Source organism: Syngnathus acus, chromosome 10 (assembly GCF_901709675.1).
Source record: "Syngnathus acus chromosome 10, fSynAcu1.2, whole genome shotgun sequence".
Classification (NCBI taxonomy): Eukaryota; Metazoa; Chordata; class Actinopteri; order Syngnathiformes; family Syngnathidae; genus Syngnathus; species Syngnathus acus.
In genome coordinates, this window is record NC_051095.1 from 5933655 (window position 1) to 5944816 (window position 11162).

Sequence of the window (11162 nt, forward strand, 5' to 3'; positions counted from 1 at the left end):
CATTACAGCAAAATCAATTCAGGATAGAAGCAGCTCAGTTCAACATGCCTGCAAACGGTTAAGTCATCACTTGTGTAGGACGCAACTTGGAATTGGCCAGAGAGTGTCTGTTCCCCCCCAAATGCCACATTGGTGTGTCGAAAGCAGCCCGCAGCATCATCTGCAGCGGCCAACTTTAGCGGCGGGCGGGGCAGACGGAATTAGAAGGCAGCCATATGTCTCAACCTTGTGATCACCCAGTCGTACGGCGAGGGAGCGGCAGGGCGTATAATGACCACGTAGAAATGACAGGATTCAAGTCCGGCGTCTGTTCTTACTCGACTCGCTTAACTTTCTCATGTCTGCCGTTGGTTGACTTATTGAAACGACTTACACCTTTCCGGGAGGAACACCCTGGTAATTCAACAAGCGTGCTGATTGTCTTACGATAATAAGGACAAAGAGTGCACACTAGTCCATGAATGGTGAATAAACGCGCTCGAACAGTTTTGCCAATGAGCGCACAAGCAAAGTGGGTGGCACTATAAAGCACAAACCCTTGCCTGCGTGTGTGAGGGTGTGTGTGTTTGTGTGTTTTTCCAAATATAACCCGCCAGATGAGGAGCAGGGAGGCAGGGCGAGGTTGGCACAGGGGGATATAAATGGATACTAATTGTATGGCTCAGTCAGATTAAAAAGCAGAGGACTTAACTAAAATACACACGCGCGCGCGCGCGCGCACACACACACACACACACACACACACACACACACACACACACACAAGAGACACACTCTTCAGCGTGCACATAAAAATGCTCCTTCTCGTCACTCTCCTTGCGTCATTCCACGCTCCAAAATGTCACGTGTCGTTGCGCATTTAAACGGATGATAATTCTATGCCTCTCGTTTGACAGCAAAATCTAACCGAAACCATTTCTTCCGTGCATTTACTCCTTTAATCTCCCCCTAAAATAGAGCCCTGTACTGCTCTATGGACTTTGCCCGTTCGTCTGAGCTTAGCAGGTCAAACGACTCCAGAGAACAAAGTGGGGAATCAGAACTCAACTGGCAATACTCAACTACACAAAATAACATTATAGTTGGATTTCTAATACAAACGAAAATGGCTCTGTTGCAGAAAATTATCATTCAAAGGTGGAAGTAAAACAAAACGGGTGCGCAGCAAATGCTCATTAAGTGCAAGCACTCATTTTGTGCATTTTTGTTTTTTACAAAAATCTTATTTTGAAGGTTTTACTACCCTAGGTTTTCTTGCATGTCATTCAAATCCCCAAATGAATAGGCTGGCTTACTCACCTGTGTGAACGACCCAGTAAAGTTGGTCCTGTTTGCGCCCCATCGGCGAGTCCATCACAAGGCCGCTTATTGTCCAATTACGCCACCATATGCGCTTAAAACATTATTAAAAGTTAAATATGTTCATTTTTTTAGGACACTAACTTGTTAACTCCTCGTTCACTTTAAACTAACAGGCAGTTGTTGGGGGGGGAATCACCCTTGTTTTTTTTATGTACTTCTGGATTCGATGTCAGGACGGCCATGAACACGATCTTCTTCACGATTTCAGCTAGTGAAGGACTTGATGGCGCTGGTGAGTGATGACTGCCACCCCGTGGTTAACACTGGTATTACATATTCCACTGAGCTACTCTTATATGGCTTTCTATGAGCCCTGATCTAAATCCTATTGAACTTCTTGGTTGAGTTGAAACATGGCGTCTGGAGAAAGCACCTTTCAAACCTAAACAACTGGGGACAAAAACATTTTTTTAAAAAATGCCTGCTGAGAGGTGGACAAGTGTCTCTGAAGGCTACAGAAATTGTTTGAATGGAGTATTTGCCTGAAAGGTTTAGTCAAAGTCAAAGTCTGCTTTAGCAAACAAATAATGTTATTTTTGTCATTGCATTTATAGTGACTTTATTTATGTATGTATGTATGTATTTATTTATTTATTTTATTTTTTTAATAAATCCACTGACGGCTTTTCAAAAGCAATGACTGTTTTCAATTGACTTTTTATTTGATCATGCTGATGGTGTTGTCTTTCCTTTCATTAACATGGAGCTACCAACAAAAGTGTGTAGTTAGTTAGCGTTTGCGGTATGTATTTAGGATGTTGATTGAGCTTTGCATAACACTGAGTCGTCTTGAAACGCTACTTTGTTGCCATCTTGTGGTCAATATACGAAATGCTATCGGTTGTGTCTCGCGCGAGTTTGTATATTCGTTTTAAAAGTAAAAATGGGAAAGGGCTGTAGTCAATCAAAAAATCAATCTTGGTTGACTTTCATTCATCCAATATTTTTACCATCTGATTGGTCACTGAGGCGAGAAAAAAAAAAAGACCGTTATTTCTCTATGTGTAAAGCCAAGTAATACTCGTACCTCGGGCGTAATAAATTAGTGATCAAATTGACCAGATTATAAAATTGCCCTGTCCAAACCAGTAAACTATTAAATGAGTTAACCAGGTGACACACCGATTGTCTTTATTATTTTATTATTTTTTTGGTCAATTAAACAAGGTAAAACAACAGATGGTATAATAATAATGCATGGTAAATTTAACAATAAGTAAATGAAATATAAGAAATCAATGATGAAAATGCACGGTAAATCTAAGAGACTAACATGGTAAATTGGACAAAGGAATAATAATGCATGGTAAATCATCAGATGGCGTAATAATAATGCATGGTAAATTTAACAATAAGTAATTGAAATATAAGAAATCAATGATGAAAATGCACGGTAAATCTAAGAGAATAATGACATGGTAAATTGGACAAAGGAATAATAATGCATGGTAAATCATCAGATGGCATAATCATAATGCATGGTAAATTTAACAATAAGTAAATGAAATATAAGAAATCAATGATGAAAATGCACGGTAAATCTAAGAGAATAATAGCATGGTAAATTGGACAAAGGAATAATAATCCATGGTAAATCATCAGATGGCATAATCATAATGCATGGTAAATTTAACAATAAGTAAATGAAATATAAGAAATCAATGATGAAAATGCACGGTAAATCTAAGAGAATAATAACATGGTAAATAGGACAAAGGAATAATAATGCATGGTAAATCGTCATATCACATTAAGTCAAGAAGAAGTAAACAGAATCATAACGCTTGGTAAATCTAACAAAAAGATTAATGCATGGTAAATCAGTCATAATAAAGCATCAATCAGTCAAACAAAATGCATGGCAAATCAGTCAATCAAAATGCATGGTAAATCAAACAGAACGATCATGCAAGGTCAATTGCATTCGTATGATTACTCGCCACTTGTATTGGCGCCTTTATCCAGCGCATAACGCTCCATGGGCATCTTACACATGTAGCCGTTGAGTTGCGCGCACGACATCATCTTCCATTTGCCAGACTGAAAGTCCAAGTGAGATTGATTTTAATGCAAAAAACCTCGTCTCCGGCAAGCGGGTCAATCTTTTCCGCACCCACCTGGCTCAAGGTGGCCACGCAATTCTCCAACCTGTCGCCAAGTTCTTCCGGAGCCCAGTTGGTTAAGGTCACCTTCTGGTGGTCCGACCACGCGAATTTGCCGGGAACCACCAGGGCGTTCAGTCCGATCCACGTGTTGCCGGGTGCTGCAAACAGCAAGAGAGCTCTCATTTGCTTTCCAGATATGGCAGCGATCAAGCAGTTGCGACGCTTGGCGAGCGCGCACCTGACGTCAGGAGGTCTTGCAGCCAATCCCGCTCAACCTTGGAGCGAATGGACACCAGCTTGGCATTCAGACAGGAGCAGTTTTGTCGAGCGCCGTACCACGTCTTTCTCTCATCAAAACGTTTGTAGCAAAAGTCCGCAAACTCCTCCCATTCAGGTCCCAAGCATCTCGGCTCTGCGCGCAAGATGGCGTCACGTGATGAAGTATGCTTTCTATTCTAGACAGCCTACTCACCCTGGTCTCCAAAAGTGTAAGACGGAGATCGAGCCAAACCGTCACCAACACTGCAGACAGTAAAGTGAGAATGAGCCGGGCGTCTTCAAATAGACGCTGCAGTGAGAGCCAACCTCGAGGTGATCCCGTTCCTGGCGGAGCTGTTGTAGGCCTTCTGTGGGTCTCTCTTCAGCAAAGTCACAATTCCTCCAATCGCGTTCTCAATGACGCCCGAGTGAATGGCAGCCGCGCAGATGTTTGACTCCTGCACTCAGAGAACATCTCAGACAAAGAAGAAGAACTCTGCTGGCAGGTCGTGCACTAATTAACATACTTGTTTGTAGATCTGTGTTCCGTAGACCGTGTAGGTTTGGGCGCAGCCCGGCGGGCACCGGACCCTGCGGGAGACCTTGAGTTACGAGGAGGCTTTTCCGCAAGAAAAATTGATGGCGGGTTTGACTCACGTCATTGAACCGTCGATGCCGAGGCTGGTGGCTGTGCTGCTGCATAAGATGTCTGCGGGTCAGAAGGGCAAATCAAAGCCTGTTTCTTGCTGGGTTTTCCACTGCACTCTAAACGTCGGTACTCACCGCGAGAGGTGTCGTCAGGCATGCACCCTAAGACGTCAAAGCGAAGGCCAAAAAACTTTGGCAGAAGGCGGATGTACTGGGCCAACACGAACCTGGTTAGCATGTACGTCCCCACAACAGGCTGGAATCAAAACACGCGCGTTTGCAATGAATGACAAAGTTCGAGTCGGCTACCGCTCGCTCACCTGCTCTGGGTGGCGATACCAAGTCTTTCCGTCAATACTGAACTGCAACTCAAATATGCTGGAAGAATACCCTTCGTAGAGACACCTCTGGGTCACAATGCCCGTCACCTTGAAGCGCTGACCGAGGTTCACCTGGATCCAGCTGCCGACTGAGGGCGGAAGGCATTCCATTGCATTGCTCAGGATACCAAACGACCAACAACTACGACGGAGAGCTGTGGTGTTTTTTTTTTTTTTTACATACGTATTTTGGACGGTCTCCAGCAACCGCTGCCCCCCAGACGCGCTTTGTGAGGTTCGCCATTGATCGCAGAGGAAGAGGCTGAAAAGGAGGAGTCTGGGATTCCCCCGCTAGCGATGCCCAGACTGTCAAGACACACTGAGGAAAGACAAAAAAGTGGAAGGAACGCTCGCTCATTCACTCTCCCTCGCCGACGCGCTTTCTGGGGATCCGTTGGATTCTTTCCTTGTGAAGCCCACCTTTCTCCTCACAGCTGTAGACAATGTGGAGGTATTTGGAGACACCAGGGCAGGGGTCCGTATCCGTAGGTTGAATGGGGCAAATCTGATGTTTGTCACACAATGCTCTAAAGTGAGAGAGAGCCCCTTTCATCCTGCAGCGACCTGCAAATGACAACACAGTGCCATTTTATGCACATTTCATTCACATACCAACTTCAACTGGTTGCAGGACAAAGGGAATTTTAATGGTTAATGACTATAGCGTCTAAGTCCATGCATATTGATATTGAATTATACATACCGACTTCAACTGGTTGCATGACAAAGGGAATTTCAATGGTTAATGACGCTTTAAAGCGTCTAAGTCCATGCATATTGATATTGAATTATAGATTACAAATGAGTTCCTGGACTGCGTGTGACACCTCGCGACAGAAACGGCTCCAGGACAGCGAGCTAAAATCAACAATGCCACTGGAGGATTCTTACCGTGTGATCCGGCGCCGCCACTCAGACAGACGTTGCTACGCCTCCGTCCGAGGAAAGCCGACTGTACGCGGATGACGCTTTCATCGGAACATTCAAGGAGTCTCGAATCGTCTTGGCAGACAAATTCCTCCTTGTAGCCTGAGAGCGAGAGAGCACAACCGCTGACTTCTCTCCGTCTTTTTTTTACAGAGACGTTGAAGGCGACTTACCGTCATGTAGCAGCAGCTGGGGTTTTGCTGTCTTTCCTAGAAGCGGGAACCAGAACGTGTGATGAAGGTCCACCCACCGTGGGGCGTCGCATCTCACTTACCTTTTCCTCTTTTCTTGCAGACGTAGCCTTTCATGTTGTCGCACTTGTCACGCTCCCAGTCACTGCTGCCGGTGAGCAAGGAAAGACATTTCCCCCCGTTGGCGTCACCTGGAGGGAGGGAGGGGGGAGACAAGATCTGAGCGCTCATCCGTTCCTCCAAAGTGCAGCTGACAACCGCCTCAGCCCGACCTGCACTCGAGTGGAGGTAAGAGAAGGGGGATCCGTCAACCCACTTGCCGCCGTCACCCTCGATGCCTCCGTTGGCGCCCAACCACAGGGAGGCGTCATCACCCATCAGAACCATGGCGATACCTTTGGATCCCAAAGAGAACATGCACGATTCCAAATCGACTCACACTTGACTCCAACTTGACGGGTGTGGCACAGCCATGACAAAGTGCTAACAATACCGCAACAAAGAGTGAAGCCAAAAAACAACCAAGCAAAGCTGGCCATATTTCAGCTTGATCACGTTTCGAGTTGGAAAGGAAGGTGAAGTAGGGAAAAAAATCAAAGTTTCTTTCTCGAGTCATACGCAAATTCACGGCCAGCCTACCCTTTATGAAGGCCTCCTCACGCGAGTCGGTGATGCTGAGCAGGTCCCCTTCGAGGCGTTTGCAGTCGTCTTGCGCCTTCTGCCAGGTCTTGGTGGGCTGGCTGATCATCAGGTAGCAGAAGTCGTCGGTGGGGTTGTCTAGCCACCAGCCGCATTTGTCAGTCCAGCCTGCGAGCCAGACGGCGTAAGACGGCATAAGACAGCGGCAGTGCGGCATAAGACAGCGGCAGTGCGGGACACCTACTGACGAGGCTGACTGATGATGCCAGCCGTCGAGTCCCTCCGTGCTTGGCTGCAAGGAAGGGGGTCAAATATCAGCAAATGCGATGGATGCGTCCAAAAAGGAGCGCTCGGGAGCGACGTTTGCACCTGTTTTGCAGAAGAATGGCCGCGCCGTTGAGCACTGACAGCCACTCAACTCCCCAACAGAATTTGGGAACACACAGTCCCCCGAGGTGCCTTTTTCCCATTGTTTGTACTCCTGCGGACGACACGCGTGTATTGGACTCCCAACGCCCTTCCTCGGCTCACTCGCGCCCACGTTTTGCCCATTTCCCCTCCAAAACAATCCCATCGTTGAGCGGCGTTTCTCCCCTTTTTTTTATGCTGCTCAAATTTAGACTTTCCCAGCGCAGCTTTTGAAAAATAGGCAATTCACTTACAAAGGTTGTTCCGTCACTCCACTCGTAGTCGTCGCCCGTCGTATTCTTGAGTCCCACCAAAGCAGATTGTTGGGTCTGCGAGTGATCTTGAAGAAAGGAAGGAAGGAAGGACAAGAAGAGTTTCAGGGCAAGAAGAGCTTCAGGCAAATGACGAGTGCGGCGGTTCCTCTTGGTGCTCACCATACACAAATTGGGCCTCTTGCTTAGAGTGGACGCTAGCCAGGTGGCCTCCCCGGGCTTGACAGAACTTCTCAGCATTGTCATAATTTTCATGCGTCTTCTCGTAACGGTAACAATAATCGTCATAGTGGAAGGTGTTGTCATCGCAGTAGGCAGCTGGGCCCGCAAAGAAAAACGTTACCGTGACAAGACGGCCAAAGTGCAAATAAGCGTGCTGCAACTCACTCTTCACTACAGCAGGACCATGTTTGGGGGAACACGTCTGTCCCTCTGGGCAGCCTGCACAAAAAAAGACCCGTTTGCTTCTTTCATTGGCAACGTGAGCACGGACGTGCAGGCTTACTCTGCGGCCGTTTGCACATGTAGGCCAACGAGGAATGACAGGAGCCAGAGCGCCACTTCCCAGGCTCTCCTATTCCCCCTTGGTTGACGTAGGCGCAGGACGCAACGTCGGCGCTGTCGGGAGAAAAATTATTTTCCTGTTTTGTTTTCCTCCAAAAGTGTCCGTCTTCAAAATTGGTTCCAGAACCTCCGCCTGACAACAGCATGCAGAGTTGTGAGGTCTTACCTTTCGAGTTCTTTTGGGGCCCAGTTGCGGTGTGTTGTTGTCTGGCCATCAGACCAGGCCAGCTTCTGGCTCCTGCCTTCAAAGCGACACCAGGAGTCGTCGCATTTCTGCGGGGAAAAACAACAACAGTCCCAGTTGTTTCTCCAGAGTCCACTGCCGCTTCCATCTCACCTGGTTGGAGAGTCCCAGCCAGAAGGGGGTGTCCTTGTCCATGGTCGTCTTCACAAAGTCTTCCTCGGTCGAGGAGGTGATCGAGACCAGGTTTCCGCCCAGCCAGACGCAGTGGTGCCAGGCCCCCAGCCAACCGTTGGGCTTCACCTCCTTCTTGTAGCAGCTGGAGTCCTGCTCGACCCACCCGGGATCACACTTGCCGTCTGAGGGCACAATTTGGGGAACAGGCGGCCAGATCAGAGCACACTCCTGTTTTGCCCTGCAGCCCACTTTTGAGCAAAGGGTCATTTTCTCAGGTCGGGCAAATTGGAAGATCACTCGACTTGGTTAAGCTCAGCCCAGTGCATTTTCTTTAAATGACTCCGGAAAATTCACCTTCACGCTTGAGAAACAACCGCGGCCGCATACAAAGTGGCGCTGTGCAAGTTAAGACGATGCAAAAAACATTCAACACGTGGCTGAATACTTCACAAAAATGAACAAAAAACTGCACAGAATTTGTTGGTTGGCATGGTGTGACTCCAGGATCTTTTTTTTTGACGCTCAGTCTGACTTACCGACAAGAGTCGGGGAAGATTCTTTCACTCCTGCAAGAGGAAACGAAAAGACAGACATTAAGGCACAGACGGACGTCAAGGGGCGATAACGGTCGGTGGGGCGTCATGCCTCACTTACCTTTTCCTCTTTTCTTGCAGACGTAGCCTCTCTCGTTGCCGCACGGGTCGTACTTCCAGTCGCCGCTGCCAGCGAGCAAGGAGAGACAATGCCCCCCTTCGGTGTCACCTGGAGGGAGGGAGGGAGACAAGATCTCAGTGCTCCTCCTTTCCTCCAAAATGCAGCAGACAACCGTCTCCGACCGACCTTCACAATGGCGCTTGAACGTGAACGAGGATCCGTCAATCCATTTGCCGTCATCGTCATCGAGTGAGACATCGGCGCCCAACCACAGAGAGGACGCTTGTGCCTGACCCGTGACGAAACCTGTGGATCAAAAGAGAACATGCAAGATGACGAGAAGTAGTATCAACACCAAGCAAGCAATAACAGTGCGGTATCCTACGCTTGAACTATTATTTCATGTTCTAATGATAACATATGCACTTATATGGTTTCGTAGCCACTTATTGATACACAATGTATGTTTAAAAAAAAAGGGTGACACTACTTTGCGGGTGGTCTTGAAACCAATTATCCGCGGTAAACGAGGGATTACTGTACCATCAAACCTGTCCTGTAAAGAGATATAAAAATAATACGAAGGGGATGTGGAAGGAAGGTATTAAACACTGGAGCTAAAAACAAAAACACAAAGTACCCGGCTTATTGTATTGAAATCGAGCGATCGATACACAAAATGAAAGCGGTGGCCAATGAATTTAATAGTTGTTTGTTTGTTTGTTTTTGGTCAATGTGGGACCTGCCAGCTGGCAGGAAAAACACAGGATCCAGACAGACTCGGCTGCTCAATCCATATATTTCTTGGTGTAGAAGTAAAACCTCAACTGATGACAATGATATTGATATGTGTAGCATCCACAAAAGTTCTTGATGAAATTGCACAACCACTGACTCACATACGCATTATGTCTTACATCTGGTAGATTTCCAAAGGATATGAAAATAGCTACTACTACCACTGTAGAAATAGACTAATTACACGCCATTCTCTCTCTCTGCTCTTTCAGTTCGCCGAGATCCTTGAAAAGGTTTCACAGAAAAACTCGACAACTTTGTTGAATAAAGAAAAGAAAAAAGTCAATATGGATTCTCAGCGCAACATCAATGGCACTAATGGATCCTATCGAGAGCGTCACACAAAAAAAAGGTGATGGGTATTTTCACAGATCTAAAGAAAGCATTTGACACAATAAATCATGGCATCAGAGTGGACTGGGTGAGGAGCGACTTAATCAACAGGCAGCAATCTGTAAAAATTGGAGATCAGACCTTTTGCCCATAACATGTGGAGAACCTCAAGGGTCGGCTGTCCTTGCTCCTAAACACGATCATCGTGCAGTAATGCATCAAAAATAATGAAATGCATTTTGTTTTGCTCATGATACAAACATCTATTGCTCTGCGGACAATTGACAGCAGCTTATGGAAACAACCACAATTTGAGTGAAACACAATTTGCATGATTTGCAAAGTATACATATCGAACCTCATTTGGAAGGGAAAATTGACAATCTTATGACGGAAAGAGCTTCTGAAATAAAAGTCCTGGGTGTGACTGTTGACAATAAAAATCTGCTGGAAATCATGTCAAAACAAAAATGTCAAAGGCAATTCGGAAGCATTGCGGACTCCAGATACCGACATCTACTCAGAACTACTGTGTGGGGAATATGGGGTAACACCAAATAAGTCAAGCAATAAAGAAAATAACAAGGAGAATACAAACGCACTTTTTATAATACCAGACAAAACTTTTGTCACTCAGGGATCTTGATCAAACACACGACAGCTCAAATTATGATGTACACAGCAAGATATGGTGACCTTCTTCCAAGCGGGAGACACTTTTTTTTTTTTTTTATGGAAAGGCGGGCAGGGTGGCTATCATCTGAGACGGAAACTGAATATTAGGCGTGGAAAAGTCTGCTGAACAACCATACAAATGTGTATAACTGTTTGTGGGGTGAAATTGTGCAATGGTCGAGAAAACGAGCGCACTTAAAAACTGCTCAAAAAAGTGTATCAAATCTGGTCTCTTAACATGCATGAGAAAAAAGACAAAGTGACTACACACAGGCAAAAAGGAATCTGAAAGTGTGTCTACTTCTGTTTTATTGATTTGTATGTTGAATTATTTGTTGAATGGATTAGGGTGGGAATCTAAAAAGCTCTGCTTCCTCCTACTCCAGCATTCTTTGTTTTTTTTCATTTTGGGTGACTTAGATATGGCACTTTAAAGTGCTTTATTTTCCTATTTACGTGTTTTAAATATGTGCAAAATAAACATAACTTGTTCATGTTCAATATTTCAATTCACGGCCAGCCTACCCTCTATGAAGGCCTGCTCACGCGAGTCGGTGATGCTGACCAGGTTCCCTTGGTGGGCTTGGCAG

General features: G+C 46.0%; 1 protein-coding gene across 1 annotated transcript; it reads right to left on the reverse strand.

Moving 5' to 3' along the window:
- Positions 1 to 2694: 2694 nt before the first annotated feature.
- LOC119129680 (macrophage mannose receptor 1-like) lies at positions 2695 to 8379 on the reverse strand. Its single transcript, XM_037263050.1, has 23 exons — positions 8092 to 8379; positions 7921 to 8027; positions 7696 to 7808; positions 7353 to 7631; positions 7173 to 7258; positions 6880 to 6991; positions 6755 to 6802; positions 6511 to 6678; positions 6144 to 6266; positions 5955 to 6062; positions 5854 to 5889; positions 5645 to 5782; positions 5174 to 5317; positions 4938 to 5072; positions 4694 to 4842; positions 4509 to 4629; positions 4383 to 4434; positions 4253 to 4316; positions 4053 to 4183; positions 3940 to 3989; positions 3706 to 3879; positions 3480 to 3625; positions 2695 to 3402 (listed from the first exon to the last, which is right to left on the reverse strand). Exons 1-23 carry the CDS (start codon positions 8377 to 8379, stop codon positions 3295 to 3297), a joined length of 2880 nt encoding a protein of 959 aa, XP_037118945.1. The 3' UTR covers positions 2695 to 3294.
- Positions 8380 to 11162: the final 2783 nt, after the last annotated feature.